The sequence below is a fragment of the Zingiber officinale genome, chromosome 5B, assembly GCF_018446385.1.
Source record: "Zingiber officinale cultivar Zhangliang chromosome 5B, Zo_v1.1, whole genome shotgun sequence".
Classification (NCBI taxonomy): domain Eukaryota; kingdom Viridiplantae; phylum Streptophyta; class Magnoliopsida; order Zingiberales; family Zingiberaceae; genus Zingiber; species Zingiber officinale.
This window is the reverse complement of record NC_055995.1, coordinates 30,355,080-30,379,430: the sequence shown is the minus strand read 5'-3', so window position 1 is coordinate 30,379,430 and position 24,351 is coordinate 30,355,080. Positions and strand designations below refer to the sequence as shown.

At 37.7% G+C, this 24,351-nt stretch overlaps 1 protein-coding gene across 4 annotated transcripts; it reads left to right on the top strand.

Annotated features, from left to right (window-relative positions):
• On the top strand, nucleotides 1–23,477 carry LOC121984314. Of its 4 annotated transcripts, XR_006112842.1 has the most exons (13): nucleotides 1–1,216; nucleotides 1,300–1,434; nucleotides 1,545–1,689; nucleotides 4,679–4,957; nucleotides 18,247–18,514; nucleotides 18,641–18,807; nucleotides 18,944–19,054; nucleotides 21,202–21,253; nucleotides 21,331–21,440; nucleotides 21,535–21,663; nucleotides 21,802–21,893; nucleotides 21,983–22,072; nucleotides 22,158–22,297. XR_006112842.1 is itself a non-coding variant. In XM_042537194.1 (12 exons), exons 1-12 carry the CDS (start codon nucleotides 228–230, stop codon nucleotides 22,665–22,667), a joined length of 2,643 nt encoding a protein of 880 aa, XP_042393128.1. In that variant the 5' UTR covers nucleotides 3–227; the 3' UTR covers nucleotides 22,668–23,477. The 4 variants fall into 4 exon arrangements, 3 of the variants coding, with proteins under 3 accessions (XP_042393128.1, XP_042393127.1, XP_042393126.1); XM_042537194.1 differs by lacking the exons at nucleotides 18,247–18,514; nucleotides 21,802–21,893 and having other exon boundaries at nucleotides 3–1,216; nucleotides 18,641–18,680; nucleotides 18,755–18,807; nucleotides 22,158–23,477; XM_042537192.1 differs by lacking the exon at nucleotides 21,802–21,893 and having other exon boundaries at nucleotides 4–1,216; nucleotides 22,158–23,477.
• Nucleotides 23,478–24,351: the final 874 nt, after the last annotated feature.

Genomic DNA, 24,351 nt, shown 5'->3' with positions numbered 1-24,351 from the left:
GGAGGGAAAAAACAAAGAACCAACGGCGGGAACTAGGGCTTTGCCCCGATCCCCATTCTTCCATTGCCGATTTCCATTTCTCATATATTCTCGAATTGTTTGTTCGCTACGATTATTCTTTTTTTTTAAACATTCTTTGATCGAATTCTTTCTTTTGTTTTGATCATTTGTCCCCTCCCCGATTCTTTGCTTCATTGTTTGACCTCTCTGATTGATTCACTACTCTTATGGAATTGAACGAGAAGAAGGACGATCCGGCAGTGGAAGAACCGAAGCTCTCAGATCTGGGCTTCGCCTACCTTCGACCCGTCGGCGCTGTCAACGGCGATCTTGTTTGCCTTCGATCCGACAGGGTCTACACCGTCGGCCGGAGGCGTCGCCACTGCGACCTCGTTCTCCCTGACCGATGCATAAGCAATCGTCACTGCCAGGTCTTCCTTGACGGGGCTTATCGCAAGCTCCGGTTACTTGACGGTTTCCTTCTTCCCCGCCGCTCCCACTTGCGCGAGATTAGGCGGGGTTTTCGGTCCGAAACCTGCTGCACCGGCTCTAGAGTTTCGCGCAATGGGGTGTTTGTCAATGGTCGCAGGGTTCGGCGAGGGGCGGTTGCTGAGTTGGCTGTCGGGGATGAGGTGCTCTTTTCTTGCAGGAGTGGAACGAGATACGGCTGTAGAATTAAACGTGGATTTTCTGTGGAGCTGATCGTTTTTTCTGAGGTAAAGATCGACCGTCATAATCCACTTTTCACCAGGTTGGAATGCGGAGATGTAGATCCCAAGTCACTAGTTTTGTTGAGACATCTGAGAAGTACACTGTCCAGCAACGATCCGGTGTCCTATCTTAGGAATCTCATCAATCTACCTCCAGCGTTGGAACATGCCTTGCGTGCTTCTCTAGATTCTGACAAATGCGCCGAGTGGGATAATGGGCAGATTAATCACAGCCTACCAGATGACGCCGCTATTCATATAGTTCAGAGCAGAAATTCCAATTCGAAGAATGATGGAGCCATTGAAAGTAGTAATTGTGAAACCCTCTTAGCTGACGGAAGGGGTTTCAATCACTCTGATGGAAGGACGTTCTTCCTAAATCGTCTCAAGTCCATAGGTCCTAGCACATCTGACTACTGTGAAGGAGTGTCTCTGGCTGAGCTTCTTCATCCTTTGAAAACTGTGGTTCGAATTTTTATTGCAACATTTACATGTGATGTTTCTTGGTGCGTTTCTTAAACTTGAACTAACCAATTTTTGGATTTGTCTTTTTTTCCTTCTGATAATTGGCATATGTAAATGTCAACAGGTTTTTATCATGTTTTCAAGTGCCAAATCACCTAGAAATTACAATTGCATGCCACAATACTGAAAGATGCTGGAGTGCTGATCAAGATAGTAGGACATCACAACCATATGTAAATTATCCAAACTTATTGTTGGTGTATGTTTGCTTTCTGTGATTTTGCTATGTAAAGTTCAGGTTGTTTATGGTAAAAATACCTTCAATTCTGTAAAAACAACAATCAGCTTCATGTCATCACATCTGTGCAGTTACCCCATGTTTCCTGATGAAATAGCATTTGGGAAAGACCGCAAAAAACAGGGTGTTGCATGCCATCACCCTAAACTTATTGTGTTGCAGAGGGATGAAAGTCTTAGAGTTATAGTTACCTCTGCAAATTTGGTTCCAAAACAGGTAATTATTGGCATAGTCTATTATTACCTGTTTGCACATTGTTCAATAGAACATCAACAAATGCAATTATATGGTACATGTAGCACACTTCATGTTTTTTAATTATAACTCTGGTATGACCAAGGATTGGTATGTACTTGCTTAACATGTTGCTTTACTGAAGAGGACATGTATGACTTATATAACTCAACTTTTAGTTTTAATTTTCATATTTGTTTAATGATTTTGTTTTTTTTTCTAATTTTTTTTCATCATCCTATTTTGTACCCTATATATAGCCCTTTGTCTATCATGTCCAGATCATGAAAGGATTGAAGTATCAACCAGTTTGATGCCCAAATCATGAAAGGATTAAACTACATCACCATCTTGCTCCTTTTGTTGTCGTCTTCTTCCTTGAGGTGGAGCCCTTTTGATCTCTCTCAATTGGAGCTCTTACATAGTGTTTAACCATCATAGGTTAGGCTAAACCCACTATCAAACCTAAGTCAACAATGTAGCTTGTAGCATTCCAACATTGTGCTTCCTTAACTTTATGCTCTAGTGGTCTGTCATTGTAATCTGTCAATCTAACTTGAGGGGCATAAACACGTAATATTTAGTATCTCATTATCTAATATCTTTTTTAGTAGAATTATTATATTTTCAAATTCCTTGACTTTGACAACCTTATCCTTATGATCCTATAACCTCCAATTGTATTTTTTTAATTTTGTGATATACTAAATTTGAAACCTATATTATCTATTTCTCTAGTTTTTCCTCCAATCATTTCATTTTCTGTAAACATAATGTGTTTATTCTTCTCATCATCACATCGATTAAATTTACTCCTTTCCTCGAAAATGGTCCTATATTCCATGATGCTAACCTAATTCTATAATTATGCACTAACTTATTTATCCACATTTGCTCATGATTATGCAAGGAACCATTTTGTATTCTTTAGAATGCTAATATGAAGGGATATTTTTGGGGACTTCTTAGCCCATCCTTAGCATTTGTACTTTGGACAATAAGGGACCTCACATTACTTATGAGTAATGACCTAGGCTTACAAAAAAGAGAGTCAGTTTTAGGTCAATCTGACTTGTGGTTGTCTTGGTCTATTGCAACAATTTCAGATTACTTGGACAATAAGGGCCCTCATATAATTTATGGTTGTGTAGGCCTATTGCAACAACCCTCAACCTTTTTTGTTTGAGATTAGGACATGCACTTAGGCATTCAATGGTTTAATAGATGTGTATATGTGCCCATATAGTCTTTTATTTATTTATTTGTTATTTCTAGGTCAATCTGACTTCTCAAAATGTTTTTTTTCCAGTTTGCTCTACCTTCCCATCCAATGAATTATTTGGATTGATTTTTAATAGAAATCCTGTGTAGTCACAGTTTGGTTGTTCCTAACTTTCAATAGCTTCTCCATTAATGGTTAAGACTAAATTTCACAATGGAGCTCCCAACAAAATTTGTTTGAGTCAATCTTCTTTGTTTTTGTTAAACCTAAACTCCTTAATATTTATTTCACTTTATTATGCTATTATTTTATTTTATAATTATTATTTATTAAATTTTGTTACTTTATTACATTGACTTTTATGGTGTAATTCATAGACCATACATATCGGAATGCATTCAATATTGGAATGCACTTGAGAACTTTCACCATTAAGTTCTCAAGTGCTATAGGTCAAAAGTTGGATGCATTCGGTGCTCCTATCTTCAGGATAAGAGCCAAGCAAATGTAATTTGAATATTGAAAACTTGATCTCCTCGTGAAAGGCATCAAATAGCAAACATAACATTGGATTTAATCGTGTCCCACATGAATAATAAGAATTCAGACTTAAAACCACTAGGTCTTGTCCTTTTAAACTTCTCTAAGCTCCTGATTACCATCCATGAGAATCACCTACTATGAAAGGGATCTTTAGACTAGCAAAAAAATGTTGATCTAGGGGAACTTGGAGTAGAATGTGGTTGGGCTTAAGTGGAGGCACTAAAGTAGAGCTCATTTGATTTGATAAGTGGTTGGATATAATAATAAGGAATGAATGGAATGACTTGGATAAAGTAGAGCTCCATAATCATCTTGTCCCTATGCGAGAGAGAATGAATGGAATTCCTCTTCTTGCAACCATTTGTTATCTTTTGAAAGTATCTAGTATTTTTATCTCCTATCTTTAGCCATCTAATTTTTGTCCTTTATTGCAAGTGTCTAGCTTTGCCTTGCAAAATTTTGTCTAACTCAGCAATGCAAGAAATGACTTTGAATGGGCTTGAAGAGTTCCTTTACTTCAATTTTAACTAGCCCAACTCGTGCAAATGATTCACAGCTAGAGATCTAGTAGCACACCGCTTTTACCCACTTCCTTGAGGAAGCCCGGAGGTTCTGACATTTGCTATTCGAAGACAAGAAAATTTTCCCAACTGCGGCCCTAGGGTTCTAGTTCAAGTCCACCTGAGGGAAGTCAGGTCGATGGAGCCAGTTATTCTTAAATTTGAAAACATTGGGACCATTTTGTTGGTGAGATTACACTCTATGAAGAAGAGGGTAGTGATCTGAAAGTCTAGAGAGTAGAACTGTAATCATAAATCCTCCACAAAGTGTCCCAGCCAGGCTGTTGATGCATATGCGACCTAGCCATGCTCCATAAGTCATTCTTGACCTACCATGTGAATTGCTTGTTTTGAAGAGGAATATCAATTGAGCCTTTTGTCTGAACTAAAAGTGTAATTAAAATCTCAGCCTATGAACCACAGGCCCTCAATTAGACCACCAACTTAACCTACCTTGTTTGAATCAAATGTTTGAATGATTATGGGGCCTTTCTTAAAGAATTTGTAAATCCTGATGTAGTCTATGCATAGCAATCTCAGTTATGATAAATAATTTGCTTGGCTTTTACTTTGCAAATTTGCATTTGCTCTTTACAATATTTTTATGCAAAAATATACATATTTATAAGTAGGTTTATCTTGACAGTGGGATCGTATAACAAACACTGTTTGGTGGCAAGATTTTCCTTGTAGAGCTACTCCTGATTATTCAGCTTTATTTGAAGAAACTGAACTGAAAATTGACTTTGCTGCTCAACTAGCTGGGTTTGTAGCATCTCTGCTTGTTGATGTGCCCAGTCAAGCACACTGGATTAACGAGTTGTCAAAGTATGACTTTGAAGAAGCTACATGTTACCTTGTTGCTTCAGTACCTGGGATCCATTCTTCAAGCCCTTGTAATCTTGAGGCTCATTACTGCTTGTCGGTGAGTAAATTGTAGGACATCTTAGCCTAAGTCTGTTCACACTGTCACGTGAATCTATTATCACATGTTGATTTCTCAGATGGGACTAATTCTAGATAAATGCAAGATAGGTAAAGTACTTGTCCTATGAAATTATGAAAGACTACATAGAGAAAAAATCATAGGAATATCCTCTTATTGGCTTCAGTTGATTGATAGGAAACTATGAGAACATGGAATTGCTTGTCATATTTGCTACATGCATATATGATATATATTTCTATCATTCTTCTTAAGTATGTTTATGGTGCTTTCCTAAAGTATATTTTTGTAGGAAAAATAGTAATATTGGAAATCTTATCTTAGTTTGTAAATACATGATACCTAATAACTCTTCTTGATTATGTGGACTACTTTCAAACTTGTTTGTCATGTGGACTCTGCACTCCTAAATTTGAGCTTTTCCAATGGAATAGCACACGCCAGGTGGTTTTTTTTTTGTGTTCAACTTCTTGTGGATAAAAGATTTTGAAGTTTGCTTTTTTATATCTTCGGCAGCATAATGTATTAGCTAAAGATATGACGTACCTCTGACATACTTGACCAAAGGCATGCATGCTATTCTTTCATCATTTACTTTGTATGTTTATCTCTCCTTGTAGATGCAAATGCTCTATGCCTCCTTGTATATCAAATAATTTTCCCTAATTGACACAGTATGCAAACAATAGGAATAGGATTTATCAATATCTTTCTTGTTCTTGTGTTGTGTTTTTGCTATTTGTTTCAGCCTCTTCACCTCTTTTCCTATGTAATTACCTTTTAAAAGCTGCGTCCTTGCATTCTTGCTCCAGAAACTTATGGGCAAAAATTACTCGTGGGAAAACTCCAACAGTGAGTCCTGGATGCTTTGCCTCAAAAGCAGCTTTAATTTTATTGCCAAGGTCTCCCGGCATTTTTAACCAAAATTTCTCTGAAAGTTCTGGTCCAGCATATAGCCTTCCTGTTTTTGCTGCAAGACGCATATAGTCATTAATATATTGAATGATATTCTTGACATTATCACAAGATAATTTTTCCAGATCTCGATAGGCAACATTTTGTATTTCTGTAGACCCCTGGGTAGGGTCTTCAGCAGAGAAAACCCGTCTCATTTGAGATAAAATATTTTGAGTTCCTTCTCGTCCTTCACTGATAGATATTAGAGCATCATATTCAGTAGAGTAAGTCATCCTCCACTGTATCCATGTAATTTTTTCAATTTCCCCAAGTAAATTTTCAATAAACTCGATCTTTTCTTTTGAATCTGAGAATGCCTGTGATGCCACAAAATTCTTTGTAATTGATTCCCATCGTGAGAAGGCATCATCAAATAAATTTATTTGTTCGGGTATCACAAATAAGGCTCCACTTTGCTGTTGTGCTGATGGCAGAGTCCATAATTCATTATTCATGCCTCCTTTGAATTTTGCTTTTGGGGGTTGTTGCTCATAAATGGGTTGAAAATTTGGAGGCCCAGTTGCAATGTCATTTGCTGGGGGGTATCCTGGTGGACCCATTGCCGTATCTGCTGGTGGTCGGTATGGGGATACCACTGTACTAGTAGAGTAAATTTGCTCAGTGGTTGGCGTTACTCCTTCTACTAATCTTCTTAGACAAGGATATTCCATTTCACAGTTTGCTGCAATTAGCTCTACAAACTCTTTGCAGTTTGATGGAACTAATTCAAGGAATTCCTCTTCCCCACCACCTCTGCTTGCGAAAGGATTTGTCCATTCTGAATCAGAATAGTCGTCCCATATTGGTGCCTTTTGTGTAGAGAGAGATGCCAAATACTAGATGTAGTCTAAATTGGAATCATCATCTTCCTCATGGTTAAGAGTAGGTTCCATGGACCGCGGTACAGAGGCCCCTGGGCTTGTATTCGCTGCATGGTCTTGCTCATAACTATTTTGGAGTGATGTTTCCTGAACAAACACCGCCAGTTTTTCTCTAGGCATCAAGAGGGTGAAGATATCTTCTGTTGTGAAATATTTTGGTGAATTTGAAGCTTTATTTTGTTGAATTGTTGACGTTGAAGCTTCATTTGGTTGAATATCAGTAGATCCGAAACCTTTTTCACCCCTTTCGGTATAACTAAGATGGGGGACTTCATATACCTCCGGATAAGCTATTTTCTTTAGTATAAGTTGTGCAATTCGTTGTTGTGGAGATATATAAACTGGTAAATTGGTTCTATTGAATAAAAGAACTTGCACTTCACCTCGATAGTCGGAGTCAATAACTCCTGCTCCAACTTCTATTCCGCTTTGCCAAGCTAATTCTGATCGTGAGGCTAACTGTCCATAGTATTCATAAGGAACTTCAATTTGTAGCCCTGTGTGGATAAGATCCCTTCCATAAGGTTCAATAACAGCTGCATGGCTTGCCGCTATGTCTAACCCTGCGGATCCTGATGTCTGCCTTTCTGGGATAACTGCCTGTGAAGAAATTCTATGTACTAAGATATGTGGTTCATAAGAAGAAGAGTACCTTTCTTCTAGAGCTACTTCATGGTCCAGGCCTTCCCGTTCATTTGGCTTATCAGGTGCATTTTCCTCTTCATCACCCCAGGACGGTGGTGGGAGTTGAAGATCTGAAGGTATCTGTGGGATATCATAATTGACATAATAATCAAATTTACCACTTGGTTGTCCTAGACTATCCCATCTTCCAGTCTTATATTTTTCCTTCCTTTTTTCTTTCTTCCTTTTTTCTTTTGAATTTTCATATTCATCGTCAGAATAAATAAGAACACCTAGTTTTGTTTCAATTAATACCGCTAAGGTCTCAAAAACCTCTTCATCTTTACTATTATATTGTGGGTTTTCAGATGGCTGAGCAGCAGTATAATTACTGAAGCTTAAAGATATCCTACTGTCCACCATCGTTTGACTGTTGACTTCAGCTGGTTGCATAGGGATATTTGCCTGAGTAGGATTAATTACTCAGTTTAAGCCTTGCAGAGATCTTGTGGAAAAACTTTGTCCAGGTAAGGCTTTGACTCCATGAGATGTTAGGTAGTCTACTACTCCCTGCACTTCATAGGCAAACCCAACATTAGGTGTATTAGATAATCTTCCTACCATACCTCTAGTAATTAAGAGATTTGCTTCACTGTTTTGCCATGCTTCATAGCCTCTTGTAAGAATGGAAATTTGTACATTCCGGTAAAAATCACCGATTGTCATCATTGTTTCCGGAATAACATAGATATCTGGCTTCCATGCGTAAGATCAACCTCCATGGTTGCTAGTATTGCTTGGTCTCCTTGCCATCTATTGTCCCTGAATACAATAAGAGCCATTGTTCCTTCCCTTTGTCTATGTAAAATCTGTATGCGTACCTGGAGCACCCCTAAGTGAATGTACTGCATACCACTTCTTAATTGGTTATAGCTTTCTTCTTGTATGAAGCTTCTATCTACTTGATGATTGTCTGTTATCAATATTGCTTCCTCCGATCTATGAATATAGACTCTATGATGTGCGTCATCTCTTCGGGAATGATATAGTACCTCAGCTGGTACTATTAAAGCTCTTTCTTGCATGGATAGTTGTAACTGAGCTTCTGGCTCAATTTGCTGTTCAAGTGTGTGACTTGAAGATGCTCTTCCGGATAATGTTTGCCCAATTCTCCTTGCTGTTTGTTGGGCATTATAAAGCCTTCGTTGATTTCTTCTGTAGCTTCTTATTTAATCTTCAAATAGTGGGGTTGTAGCTACTTGCTGTTCTGTCCGGGAGGTTGCCATATTCCTTTAATCTTTTCCTGCTCTTCTCTTAATATTTTATAAGGATCTTTAAATACCCGCAATTTTCCAGGTTTTTCTTTAAGCTTTAGTGGTCCAAGGGATAGGTTCTGGAGTTTAGAGATAAGATATGATGGTATAGCAGGGGATTTTTGCTTGCAGATTTCAATTTGGATTTCCTTAAGAGCTTCAGATATTTGGACAAGCAATTGGATTTGGGTATTGTTTTGTTTTATAAGGGTAGCGATCCCAGGCGTTACACCTTGGTAATCACTTGGTTTAGCAAAACCAATAGATGGGGGTTCTATGGGATCAGTTGAAGAAATGGCTTCTCTGTACGAATTTGTGTTTCTGGTTACGATAAAAGTATTCATAAAATATGGATTTCAAGACTCCTGGAGCTCCGGCGAGGGCAGTTCCTTCCCAGAGAACCTCATATAGACGTGCCCTTGGATCTTTTAAGGCCTTCTGCCTCTTCTCTTGACAAGTTAGGGTCTATCATTTTGTTTCCCAAGGTTGCATTAATACCAACACGCCGAAACAACAAGAGTATGTCTAGCTCTGATACCAAAAAGAAAAGCGGAAAGGGAGGAAGGATAATAGCGGAAGAATAGCAGAAAAACCAAACCAGAACGAAAGGGAGGAAGGAGAATAGCAGAAGAATAGTAGAAAAACCAAACCAGAACTTATATTTAAGCTGAATTTTACAGAGAAACCTCAAGTAAGGCTCAAGAGGATGCTTGATGCCTTGCAAGAGGAGTGATTTCCTTCTTATATAGCAAATGCTGGGAGCGCATGGGGCCCCATCGGCACATTTGATATAACTAGAGGAATCACTTCTTTACATAAAGGACTCCCTTTTGTCAGGGAATCTTTAAAGCACTCCACTAAACACTCCACTTACTAAAAGTACTTTACGTAAAGGACCCCCTTTTGTCAGGGAATCTTTAAAGCACTTCACTTATTAAAGACACTTTATATAAAGACGAGAAGGTCACTCGATCAGGGTCCATCATGTTTGCTGCATTTATACTTTAAAATTCTTCATTCGTGATACGCAATCCTGAAGAAGATATGCTTACTGGGAAAGTTGATTGTCACACTGTTCCACTGCACGATACCAGTCATTCCACCAATTATCATGTCCCCTGCTCCTGTTGCATTCTTGTCGTTTTAGTGAATGAATAAGTCTGAGTTGCTGGACTGCATTAATGACTCGTGTTGCTGTTTGTTGTTCAGCTGATGTAGCTCTTCTGTGATTTGATGGAATTCATCAAGGGGGATGGGCCGGCCGTGACGTCTGTTAATTGTCTGTTGGTACTGTCTAGCGAAGTCGAGAGGATCCAAAGGGCCTTGCTCAATGTCTCCTGGGCCTTCGAATTGGGTTGCGTCTGGAGTTCTCTGATTGCTGGCGCTACCATGGCTAGCTTGTCGAGGTCTTGTTCCGGCCATTCTGTAAAAATTAACACAGTTATTAGTCGGGACAAGGAGTCTGCTACCTGATTATTTTTTCCATCGATGTGCTCAAACTGAACTATTGGTCTAGCTCCCGTGATATAATCAGTAAATGCTAACCACATGACCCGATATGGTTTATGGTTAGAAGTTTTGCCAAAGAAACTTATTATGGCCTGACAATCTGTTCTGATGAGAAGCTCCTGTTTATCAAGGAAGTAGATTTTCAAAGCTTCCATTGTATTCATTACTGCGTAAATTTCTGCATCAATGGTGGATTTTAGAGGATTAAATTTTCCACTGGAGTACGCACAAATTTTTTCTGAAGATATAGGGTCGAATTTATGTTTCTTCCATTTGCATATTCCTCCCCAGCCATCCATACATCCATCTACTTCCAAGATTACATAGCATTCTGGAGGAGGGATCTCCATGTTCGGGAGTTGTTTTACCTTTTCCTTTACCTGGTGAGCTGTTTTAGTCTCTTTTCTCCGTTGGGTGATGTTTTGGCATAAAGAGGACTAAGAAGTTTCCCAAGATTTGGAATGTAATTTCGGGCATAATTTAATAAACCAAGCCACGATCTCATACCTTTGGTTGTCTTGAGATCATTATCATTAAAATCAGCAATTTTTGAGATAACATGCGGCTGAAGTTTAATCTTGCAATTACCAATGATTGCCCCGAGGAATTCAATTTCCTTTACTGCTATCTTCATCTTTGTTGGGCTTAAGATCAGCCCATTTAATTGGCAAATATGAAGCATTTTCCTTAAATGCTGTTCATGGGTTCTTTCGTCCGGAGAAAATACCAATATATCATCAATATAAACTGCTATAAACTCTTCTGTCCCTTTAAAGCATAGATCCATTTTCCGCTGAAATACTGCAGGTGCATTTTTTAACCCAAATGGCCATTCATATAATCCATCAGGCACCCAGAAGGCTGTCCATTCTACTGAGTCAGGATGCATGGCTACCTGGTGAAAACCACTCTTTAGATCAAATTTTGAGAATATACAGCTATTACTGACCTTTTTTAAAATGATATTGATGCCAGGTAGACTGTATTGATCTTTATGAGTAATATCATTAAGGCGCTTATAATTAAATATCAGCCTTTCTTTTCCCTTCTTTTCTTTGCAAGTGACTGGGTCAACTGTAGTTCCTGAATTTACTATTATGGCAGTGGTTCTGTGTCTGCTTTTGCTTGGTCGAATGATCCCTAAGTCCAGCAGGGCCTTTACATGCTTAGAAAATGCCTCCTTCTGTGATGGAGTCAAATGTTTTAATGGCCTGTCCTCAATTATGAACTCCGGATTTTTGATATTCAGTTGACATGTAATTTTGTTTTTCTGCCAATGCTGTAATGGATTTTCCCCAATAATACCTTGACTTTTAAGCTCTTGTAATAGAGGGCCAAACTTCTGCTCAAATGTAGAGCTTATTCTTCCAGCTGAGAAATGCACCATTTCTTTGATTTATATGTATTCATCTTCATCCATTTCTAGTTCTTCAATGGCTGCATGTACAGATGGAAAAGTATTTATTGTAGTCAAATTTTTATAAAAAGTTACCGTATTTCCTTCAATCCGAAGTCCGCCTTGCATGGCTCGAAGAAAGTTGCAGCCTATGATGAATTGAATATTATCCCCTAATACCATGGGGAAGCTGTATCTATAGGGAACTCGAAAAGTATTATCCCCAATAATCATTCGTGCAGCCTTTAATTTCATATTAGCCGTCTGTTGAGAATTGATTCCACTAAAGCTTACCACAAAGGTGTTTCGTTCTAGTGCTTCCTTTGGGACGGATCTTTGGTCAACACAACAGGTAAAAGAAAAGCGGAAAGGGAGGAAGGAGAATAGCGGAAGAATAGCAGAAAAACCAAACCAGAACTTATATTTAAGCTGAATTTTACAGAGAAACCTCAAGTAAGGCTCAAGAGGATGCTTGATGCCTTGCAAGAGGAGTGATTTCCTTCTTATATAGCAAATGCCGGGTGCGCATGGGGCCCCATCGACACGTTTGATATAGCTAGAGGAATCACTTCTTTACATAAAGGACTCCCTTTTGTCAGGGAATCTTTAAAGCACTCCACTAAACACTCCACTTACTAAAAGTACTTTACGTAAAGGTCTCCCTTTTGTCAGGGAATCTTTAAAGCACTTCACTTATTAAAGACACTTTATATAAAGACGAGAAGGTCACTCGATCAGGGTCCATCATGCTTGCTGCATTTATACTTTAAAATTCTTCATTCGTGAAACGCAATCCTGGAGAAGATATGCTGACTGGGAAAGTTGATTGTCACACTGTTCCACTGCAGGATACCAGTCATTCCACCAATTATCATGTCCCCTGCTCCTGTTGCATTCTTGTCGTTTTAATGAATGAATAAGTCTGAGTTGCTGGACTGCATTAATGGCTCGTGTTGCTGTTTGCTGTTCCAGCTGATGTAGCTCTTCTGTGATTTGATGGAATTCATCAAGGGGGATGGGTCGGCCGTGACGTCTATTAATTGTCTTTTGATACTGTATAGCGAAGTCGAGAGGATCCAAAGGGCCTTGCTCAATGTCTCCTGGGCCTTCGAATTGGGTTGCGTCTGGAGTTCTCTGATTGCTGGCGCTACCATGGCTAGCTTGTCGAGGTCTTGTTCCGGCCATTCTGTAAAAATTAACACAGTTATTAGTCGGGACAAGGAGTCTGCCTGATTATTTTTTCCATCGATGTGCTCAAACTGAACTATTGGTCTAGCTCCCATGATATAATCAGTAAATGCTAACCACATGACCCGAGATGGTTTATGGTTAGAAGTTTTGCCAAAGAAACTTATTATGGCCTGACAATCTGTTCTGATGAGAAGCTCCTGTTTATCAAGGAAGTAGACTTTCAAAGCTTCCATTGTATTCATTACTGCGTAAATTTCTGCATCAATGGTGGATTTTGGAGGATTAAATTTTCCACTGGAGTACGCACAAATTTTTTCTGAAGATATAGGGTCGAATTTATGTTTCTTCCATTTGCATATTCCTCCCAGCCATCCATACATCCATCTACTTCCAAGATTACATAGCATTCTGGAGGAGGGATCTCCAAGTCCGGGAGTTGTTTTACCTTTTCCTTTACCTGGTGAGCTGGTTTAGTCTCTTTTCTCCGTTGGGTGATGTTTTGGCATAAAGAGGACTAAGAAGTTTCCCAAGATTTGGAATGTAATTTCGGGCATAATTTAATAAACCAAGCCACGATCTCATACCTTTGGTTGTCTTGAGATCATTATCATTAAAATCAGCAATTTTTGAGATAACATGCGGCTGAAGTTTAATCTTGCAATTACCAATGATTGCTCCGAGGAATTCAACTTCCTTTACTGCTATCTTCATCTTTGTTGGGCTTAAGATCAGCCCATTTAATCGGCAAATATGAAGCATTTGCCTTAAATGCTGTTCATGGGTTCTTTCGTCCAAAGAAAATACCAATATATCATCAATATAAACTGCTATAAACTCTTTTGTCCCTTTAAAGCTTAGATCCATTTTCCGCTGAAATACTGCAGGTGCATTTTTTAACCCAAATGGCATTACAAGTCATTCATATAATCCATCAGGCACCCAGAAGGCTGTCCATTCTACTGAGTCAGGATGCATGGCTACCTGGTGAAAACCACTCTTTAGATCAAATTTTGAGAATATACAGCTATTACTGACCTCTTTTAAAATGATATTGATGCCAGGTAGACTGTATTGATCTTTATGTGTAATATCATTAAGGCGCTTATAATTAAATACCAGCCTTTCTTTTTCCTTTTTTTCTTTGCCATTGACTGGGTCACTGTAGTTCTTGAATTTACTATTATGGCAGTGGTTCTGTGTCTGCTTTTGCTTGGTCGAATGATCCCTAAGTCCAGCAGGGCCTTTACATGCTTAGAAAATGCCTCCTTCTGTGATGGAGTCAAATGTTTTAATGGCCTGTCCTCAATTATGAACTCCGGATTTTTGATATCCAATTGACATGTAATCTTGTTTTTCTGCCAATGCTGTAATGGATTTTCCCCAATAATACCTTGACTTGTAAGCTCTTGTAATAGAGGGCTATACTTTTGCTCAAATGTAGAGCTAATTCTTCCAGCTGAGAAATGCACCATTTCTTTGATTTGTATGTATTCATCTTCATCCATTTCTAGTTCTTCAATGGTTGCATGTACAGATGGTAACGTATTTATTGTAGTCAAATTTTTATAAAAAGTTACCGTATTTCCTTCAATCTGAAGTCCGCCTTGCATGGCTCGAATAAAGTTGCAGCCTCTGATGAATTGAATATTATCCCCTAATACCATGGGGAAGCTGTATCTATAGGGAACCCGAAAAGTATTATCCCCAATAATCAGTCGTCCAGCCTTTAATTTCATATTAGCCGTCTGTTGAGAATTGATTCCACTAAAGCTTACCACAAAGGTATTTCGTTTTAATGCTTCCTTTGGGACAGATCTTTGGTCAACACAACAGGTAAAAGAAAAGCGGAAAGGGAGGAAGGAGAACAGCGGAAGAATAGCAGAAAAACCAAACCAGAACTTATATTTAAGCTGAATTTTACAGAGAAACCTCAAGTAAAGGTCAAGAGGATGCTTGATGTCTTGCAAGAGGATTGATTTCCTTCTTATATAGCAAATGTCGGGTGCGCATGGGGCCCCAACGGCACGTTTGATATAGCTAGAGGAATCACTTCTTTACATAAAGGACTCCCTTTGATAAGGGAATCTTTAAAGCACTCCACTAAACACTCCACTTACTAAAAGTACTTTACGTAAAGGACCCCCTTTTGTCAGGGAATCTTTAAAGCACTTCACTTATTAAAGACACTTTATATAAAGACGAGAAGGTCACTCGATCAGGGTCCATCATGCTTGCTGCATTTATACTTAAAATTCTTCATTCGTGAAACGCAATCCTGGAGAAGATATGCTGACTGGGAAAGTTGATTGTCACACTGTTCCACTGCAGGATACCAGTCATTCCACCAATTATCATGTCCCCTGCTCCTGTTGCATTCTTGTCGTTTTAGTGAATGAATAAGTCTGAGTTGCTGGACTGCATTAATGACTCGTGTTGCTGTTTGTTGTTCCAGCTGATGTAGCTCTTCTGTGATTTGATGGAATTCATCAAGGGGGATGGGCCGGCCGTGACGTCTGTTAATTGTCTGTTGGTACTGTCTAGCGAAGTCGAGAGGATCCAAAGGGCCTTGCTCAATGTCTCCTGGGCCTTCGAATTGGGTTGCGTCTGGAGTTCTCTGATTGCTGGCGCTACCATGGCTAGCTTGTCGAGGTCTTGTTCCGGCCATTCTGTAAAAATTAACACAGTTATTAGTCGGGACAAGGAGTCTGCTACCTGATTATTTTTTCCATCGATGTGCTCAAACTGAACTATTGGTCTAGCTCCCGTGATATAATCAGTAAATGCTAACCACATGACCCGATATGGTTTATGGTTAGAAGTTTTGCCAAAGAAACTTATTATGGCCTGGCAATCTGTTCTGATGAGAAGCTCCTGTTTATCAAGGAAGTAGACTTTCAAAGCTTCCATTGTATTCATTACTGCGTAAATTTCTGCATCAATGGTGGATTTTGGAGGATTAAATTTTCCACTGGAGTACGCACAAATTTTTTCTGAAGATATAGGGTCGAATTTATGTTTCTTCCATTTGCATATTCCTCCCCAGCCATCCATACATCCATCTACTTCCAAGATTACATAGCATTCTGGAGGAGGGATCTCCAAGTCCGGGAGTTGTTTTACCTTTTCCTTTACCTGGTGTATTAGATCCCAATCTTGCTAGTTTAGTCTCTTTTCTCCGTTGGGTGATGTTTTGGCATAAAGAGGACTAAGAAGTTTCCCAAGATTTGGAATGTAATTTCGGGCATAATTTAATAAACCAAGCCACGATCTCATACCTTTGGTTGTCTTGAGATCATTATCATTAAAATCAACAATTTTTGAGATAACATGCGGCTGAAGTTTAATCTTGCAATTACCAATGATTGCCCCGAGGAATCCAATTTCCTTTACTGCTATCTTCATCTTTGTTGGGCTTAAGATCAGCCCATTTAATTGGCAAATATGAAGCATTTGCCTTAAATGCTGTTCATGGGTTCTTTCGTCCGGAGAAAATACCAATATATCATCAATATAAACTGCTATAAACTCTTCTGTCCCTTTAAAGCATAGATCCATTTTCCGCTGAAATACTGCAGGTGCATTTTTTAACCCAAATGACATTACAAGCCATTCATATAATCCATCAGGCACCCAGAAGGTTGTCCATTTTACTGAGTCAGGATGCATGGCTACCTGGTGAAAACCACTCTTTAGATCAAATTTTGAGAATATACAGCTATTACTGACCTTTTTTAAAATGGTATTGATGTCAGGTAGACTGTATTGATCTTTATGAGTAATATCATTAAGGTGCTTATAATTAAATACCAGTCTTTCTTTTCCCTTCTTTTCTTTGCCAGTGACTGGGTCAACTGTAGTTCCTGAATTTACTATTATGGCAATGGTTCTGTGTCTGCTTTTGCTTGGTCGAATGATCCCTAAGTCCAGCAGGCCTTTACATGCTTAGAAAATGCCTCCTTCTGTGATGGAGTCAAATGTTTTAATGGTCTGTCCTCAATTATGAACTCCGAATTTTTGATATCCAGTTGACATGTAATCTTGTTTTTCTGCCAATGCTGTAATGAATTTTTCCCAATAATACCTTGACCTTTAAGCTCTTGTAATTGAGGGTCAAACTTTTGCTCAAATGTAGAGCTTATTCTTCCAGCTGAGAAATGCACCATTTCTTTGATTTGTATGTATTCATCTTCATCCATTTCTAGTTCTTCATTGGCTGCATGTACAGATGGTAACGTATTTATTGTAGTCAAATTTTTATAAAAAGTTACCGTATTTCCTTCAATCCGAAGTCCGCCTTGCATGGCTCGAATAAAGTTGCAGCCTATGATGAATTGAATATTATCCCCTAATACCATGGGGAAGCTGTATGTATAGGGAACTCGAAAAGTATTATCCCCAATAATCATTCGTCCAGCCTTTAATTTCATATTAGCCGTCTGTTGAGAATTGATTCCACTAAAGCTTACCACAAAGGTATTTCATTCTAATGCTTCCTTTGGGACGGATCTTTGGTCAACACAAGAGGTGGTTGCTCCTGTGTCTAAGATTGCCTTTAACTTGAATTTTTGAATTCCTGGAATTTCAATTTCTACGGTTAGATTATATAACATATTTTTTACTAACCGTGGGCTGGATGTAGCTGCTACTTCTTCAACAAGCATATTTGCAACTTCCTCATTTTATTCCTGAAAATCCTTTTGGAAATCTTGCTCCATTTGAAGAGCTTCAAACTGGGCTTTGTAATATGCAACTTCCTCTTTCAATCTCTTTATCTCCTCTTCACGCCACATTATGTAATTTCTCTGCTCCTGTATAAGGTTCATCGGATAGAAAGGAGTTGAAGGAGCTGGAGTAACAGGTACCTCTTTGTTGAAGTAGTATGGTCCACATAAGTTGCATATTGTTAGAAGGCATTCAGTACAATGTATCCTTGCTCTTTGGATAGTAGCTCTTTTGCAACATGTGCATATATGAGATTGCGGGGCGAAAATTCTTTCATTATGCTTCCACTGATGTAAACAGCTTGACTTTTCGTCCGTCAGCTTAATTTGTTGTCTGTAACCACCATCTTCCAAACCAAGCACATATATTGTATTTAATTGTAAGGTTTGAATAGAGCGTTGTACCTTAGATATATCGTCTTCCCCTTCTGAGATGCTGTAAATAGCATCACTTTGTGCTTCTCCTTCTTGTACAGAAAGTATGTCACAGTCTTCTGGTAAATCTAGTTGTTCAAAGATAGCCACCCTTTTATTATGTTTGTTCAGGTTTAATCTATTAATGAAGACTTTCAATCTGTATTTTTTGTTTCATGGTGCCTTTGACGAAAATGACCTCTCCCAGTAGTGCAGTGTTCTGTTTTCTCTTCTTTAATTGCTGAAACTACCATTTGTTCAGGCCAAACAGATCAAACAATGTAAAACTTCAGCTGGAAACCTTCTTGGATCAGTTCAAACAACTGTTGTTGGTTTACACTATCGGTTTCATACTTCTTTTGACCCAAATGGTGGTCAGTTAAAGTTTCTAGCTTCACTTTTAAGAAGATGCTCGGAGAGTACAAGTGGAACTGTAGAAGTTCTCTTGAAAAGGATTACAAATATAAAGGCAGATGATAATGCTGTAAGCATAGTTGTTGCTGCAGATTTAGGTGAACTTTGTGAAGGAGGTAAAACGATTATTGTACTATTCTGATATCAAGTAGGGTTATGAGATATTTCTATTTAATTTCATTAGCATCTTGGTGTTTAGTGGCATATCAATAAGGTCTAACAATTCCCATTTTCTTCAACAGATTTCATGCAACTTGGTTTTCTACCTAGAGATGTTGCAAGGTGGGTGTCTCCTCTCAGTGACATTGGATTCTTCAGTTTTTCAGCCTTCATCTACCCTAAAGAAGTCATTGCAGCTGCAATTGGTGAAAGAAGCATGAAAATACAACTATTGATTAATGTCTCAAAGGCAAGAGGGATTTTTTTTTTTTGGCACAATTTTAGGCATGCCAATATTGATAGTGTGTTTTTAGGCAAAGTCAGTTTCATCACCTCAATTGATTCTAACTTTTTTCGTTCAATGCTGTGAATGTCATGAAATTCAGGGGTCAAGATTTACTGAAATGCCAAATTTGATCACTCCTGAGCATTTTGTTTCTTTGTGCTTGCTTGTTGCATCTCTGCAGAGGCGTCTTGGACTTTGGCGCTTAAGAGAGGTATAAATAGGTGCTTGAAAGCTTGCAGTCAGACTTTAATATTATATTAAGACTGAATTTTTCTGGATATTAGTAATGGAAGAGGAAGATTAATTGATTGCAAGGTTTTATATGTCACTATAGTAATGCTACTTAAAGATCTCAATTCTAAGGCTTATCTTGGAGAAAATACTCATGATATAATTTAATATGAAGGAACAAAGGAAATTCAGAAACCTTGAGTTACTGATAGGTTCCAATTTTAAGATATTAATTGTTAAGCTATATAACTGTTTTTAACCCACTATGAAAAAGAATATTCAAACCCATATACCAGGTGGGCGCAAATTTTGCAACCCTGTTTCGTCTCGTAAAAGATTCTTGTTACAAAAGCTTGTTCCTTTCTGACCAGCATTTTTTTTTACTCCTACCTTTGTTTGCACATCAAACAAGTATGTACATTTCTTGTGCTAACCAACAATTTTTACCCTACCTTTGTTGTATAGTGGCACGTACTTATGCTACTCTTCAATTGGAACTAATGGTCAATATCTGCATAGGCTGAATCAGTCTTCCGACATGAAACAAGTAGATACATGTCATGTGTCAACCAACAACTTTTAATTGACTACTCTTCAATTGAAGTTTACAGTCAACATCTTCACAGACTGAAACAGTTTTTCTAAACAATTACTCTTAGAAGTAGTTGTCAGTCTCAACTGTGGGATTTTCCCATCCGTCAAGCTCTATGTAAGGCCATTCTATCATATCTTTAATCCTATAACCATCCTATACTAAATTTTATAATACCAATTTTTTTCTACATGTCATTCTAGATTGTCCACACCTTATCCTTTGATGCATGGTTGATTATATAACTATCTTATTGAAAATATTAACCTAAGCAGCATACACTAGCCACAAAATTTCTAAGTTCTCTATCTTAACCATTCAACTTATATCTCATGGATTATATCTTCATCAGTCTCCTTGTATTTCAGCCACTTCCTGTTAACAGAGTTCTCTGTCACTGAATATTAGATATGGTATTTGAAACTCTCTGTTAAAGAAAAAAATTGTCTTTGTCATTGAATATTAGATATGAAACTCTTCTTTGTCATTGAATATTAGATACGAAACTCTTCTGAGTATTTCTCATCCATCCAACTTGAATATCCTTTAGATACAATTTGGTACATTGACATTTAGTCATGCATGCATAAATAAATCCTTGCAGTATAAAGTGATAAAAATCAGACATACAATCACAATAATATGTCAAGATAGTTATAAGGTTGTCATAAGTGATACATAACATTGTTTGCCAACATATTGAGATATCCTATTCATGGTTTAAAAAGTGGCTGATATATGCAACCACATTGGTAGATTTAAGGGGACCACAAAATGATCAAATATGGTGAGGCCATATATGCAGTTGAAAAACTCATATTTGGTTCATTTGGAGCAATTTTAATTGCACCAAATTGACTTAAAACCCGAAACTGTCTTATTTGATAGCTTGTTAGCTGAAAGAACTTAGAAATTTGCTTTGCAAATGCTAAACACTAAGTATTAATTATATGCATGCTATTTGTGTATATCTTCTTTTCTACATTTTTTATTAATATTGATTTTATATTTTATGTATTTTGTATTTTATGATTGACATATAATTTTCTATGTAGATGTATGAATTGGATGGTGTTGAACAATATACTTTATTTGTATATATTAAATTATTTTATTGCTATAAATATTTTATTACTAACTGCACATGTCCTCACATACTGCATATGCCGCCAAAAAGCAACTGCATATGCCGCCATATGCTTTTTGAATCTTTGGTTACAACAATATGGCTGACAATTACAACCCTCAATCTATTATGATTATTCCAATGCTGGTGATCAACTGTTAGTGACGGGAAATAATCCACAATTATCAGCATGCCATAATAAATGGAGAAGTTGCAGAAAATGGAACTGCTTGTTATAAATCAACTTTTTTGTTTTATTTTATTTTTTAATAAGATAGAGGCTAGATGAATTTTGTCACTTTATCAACTTGATATTTCAGTTGATTTTAGTTCTTAGACAACAAATTCCTTTTCCTCCATATTACAGAATTAATGGCTTCTAGCTTATGTAAAATTTTCTTCTTAATAGGTCTTGTCTCAATATAGGTGGCCTGAGTCACTAGAGGTTGATTTTGTGTATGGTGAGATTCATTAGCTGATTTTTAAGTTAGATAATAGATAATGCCTCATCTTACTATCATTTTGTTATGTTGTAAAGGTGCATCCTCAATTGGAGCTTCAGTCGATTTGCCCTTTTTTTCTGCTTTCGCAGCTGCAGCTGGGAAAAAATCCTGTTACTATCCTGATTCTGAGGAGTCTGATCCTGAAGTACTATTCTCTTATCTCTTTATCAAACTGTTTTGTTTTTTTTCTTATGTTGTCTTCCATTTGTTATTTTGATACTATTTTTAAATCATTCCAGTGGGGTCACTGGAGTATAGCTAATGAGCTAAAGCGACCATCTATTAAGATCTTGTTCCCCACCATTGAACGAGTTAAAAATGGGCACTGTGGCATCCACAGTTCCAGACGCTTGCTCTCTCTTTCAGAGGTTAACCATTTTATTGTGTTCTTCAATAGTTACAATTGTATTTTGGACCTTTTATTTTTCTTCCGAGTAATTACTGGCTTACTAGTAACATTTTTCTGTTTCCAACTGTGGACCTCTCACAATGATTATTTCTCCAAGGTACTTAATTCACCATGTGACATCTTGTTGTCTACATGTGGTTTGTTGCCTAGTCAGGCTACCCTTTTTGCTATTGCCACTGAAAATTTTAGGTAGATTTGTTAAGTTATCAGCTGTAATATAAGGAGTGATTTGCAGCTTGACTAAATTTTTTTGACACTGAATTGCTACTGTTACCCAGAAAACTTGGCAAAGGCTAAAAATTGCTGGTATATTTCATGATGCTGTTCCTCGTCCATGTGAAAGAGTAGGGTACCCAATGCACGTCAAGGTACTTTCACCAGATATTAATTTGCTTCTGTTTTTTGCATAATTCTATGTATCTGTTGTCTGTTACTGAGTGTGAGTTGCTACAGCTAGCCCAGAGACAATTCCTGTCGGGAAATGGAATGACCACATTTGGCTGGATATATGTTGGATCACACAACTTCAGTCCTGCTGCTTGGGGACGTACCTTGCTACCTTCATCCAAATCAAAGGTTTCTGAAGCTTCTACTACTACAAAATTGCATATCTGTAATTATGAGCTCGGAATTATCCTGATTGTTCCCCCAACTGACCATTCCAAAAGAGAGAATGTCAATAACTTTAATCTTAAGGATATTATTCTTCCATTTGTGATGCCTGCACCAATATACAAAGATGATGATAGGCCTGCAACAGCACAGGCCATGCGTGAAGCCTTGTCTGAAGCTACACTTCAGTCTCTGCCACATGATTCTTTACCAGAAGATGGTATGGAAGATAAGGATTTCCTTGGAGAGGAGGAAATGTTTGAGGAACCTATCTTTCCCAATGAGGAGAACGATGAAGAGAGAGTTTATGCAGAGATGCTTTGGAGCCAGGTTGACTCTTCTGGAAGTTGAACTATATGAAACCCCATCAATTTGTATGACCATTTGGTTTTAGGGATCTTTCTGCAGAAGATATGAGCTCTGGTCAAAGTTTGGAGAATTCTCTGGGCGCCAATTGAATCTTATCCAAAGATTTGCTGAGCCTTCTTGCAGTTAGTGATTCTTTGGGTGCTATTGATGCAAGTACTGAATTCTTGAGACATTTTGAGCTGCATTTACATATGACTAGGATAAAATGGGCTCCTGAAGGAATTGTGAATGTGTTGCTTGGGTTATGCTGTCTTGGAAATGAACAGTGAATTCCTACCTCGAATCTGTACAAATATATTTGTTTTCAGTAGAAAATGAATGTATGCCTAGAACCTTGATCCAGACCCAAGTTGGTACATGAATGAGGATCTTGCACAAAGACAATGCGCAAACTGATTTTCTGATAGAGTTTGAACAGTTCCACTTTGCTCTATAAAAGGTATAGTCAGTAGTGAGAATATAATCAAATGAGTCATGTATCTATATTCTGACTTTTTTTTCTTTCTTGTGTATCCATTTCATCAAATGAGTTATGTATCCATATTCTGTCCGATTATTCTCGTGTTGACCTTCTGCACAAGCCAACTGTTCGAGAAATTAGTGTCTGTTTGGGAAATTAGTGTACTAAAGTGAGCTTATTTGTACATACTGAGGTTTGCAATTGGGTAGTGCCTAATTTGATTGGATTTGCCAGGGTATATTTGCAACCAATCATTGTTTATGCATATTCAAGTTATTGCAACCCGGAAACTCTCCTATTTGCTATAAGTGTGCTTTGTTTACAACTCAAAACCAACCACGGATGTATTGTTGTAAATACAAGAGTAGCTACTTTGTTAAGGTGGCATGGCAGACCTGATTATTTTTGTCAAAAGTGTAGAATTTGGCTTTGTAAGTTGAATTTGTGATGACCTGATCCAGATCGCTTAAGCTAGGTTTTGGTTTGAACATGCGCTGAGTGATAGCCGTTGAGCTAAACTCGATGAAAAATTATAACATTATTTTGCTTTGTTTATTCTAATGTCCTCGGCCTGTTCTATGCTAGTTTCATTGATATTATTACATAATGTTAGATAAAAAAAGGAACCCAGCTAGTTTGGTCATCAAGAAAATTGGGAAGTGTTCGTGGTAGATAGTTAAGAAGTCAGTATTCTTTGATTGTGCATTCCATTTGAGAAAAAATTATAATTTTATTATAGATAGGAATCAAATTACGGATATTTGGATGATAATTTAAGTATCATAGCCCCGGGGGCAATTAGCATAAAGTGCTGTCCACTATAGTTGATTAGCAAAATAAATTGTTAAGAGTCCTTGTCTTTTAGCTTGTCCAAACTTCTGAAGGCCACAAAAAACTCTTGATTGAAGGGTGCATCAAGAAACTCTTAAGGACCTACGAATGTCATATTGAAACTCCTGTGCTATTCCAGATTTTAAACTCAGTCATGGATCATGCTGAACAGTTTGTGATGTTAGCAAGGAGTGTCAGATATAGGTTCAAGCTGGTTGACAGTTTCACTTGGGCATCCATTTTTTTTGGATGAAGATAGATTATATTATAAATTGTATATGTTAGACATCGAGAAAGTAAAATTATATACGTTTGTATCTTTCAAAATATCCTCTATATTGAGGATATCATCTCATACAGACATCTATTCTATGT

Coding starts and splice junctions, on each gene's coding strand:
- LOC121984314 (XM_042537192.1), top strand. CDS start 228: ATGGAATTGAACGAGAAGAAGGACGATCCGGCAGTGGAAGAACCGAAG. Junction 1,217..1,299: donor TTTACATGTGATGTTTCTTG/GTGCGTTTCTTA, acceptor AAATGTCAACAG/GTTTTTATCATGTTTTCAAG. Junction 18,808..18,943: donor TATTGATTAATGTCTCAAAG/GCAAGAGGGATT, acceptor CATGAAATTCAG/GGGTCAAGATTTACTGAAAT.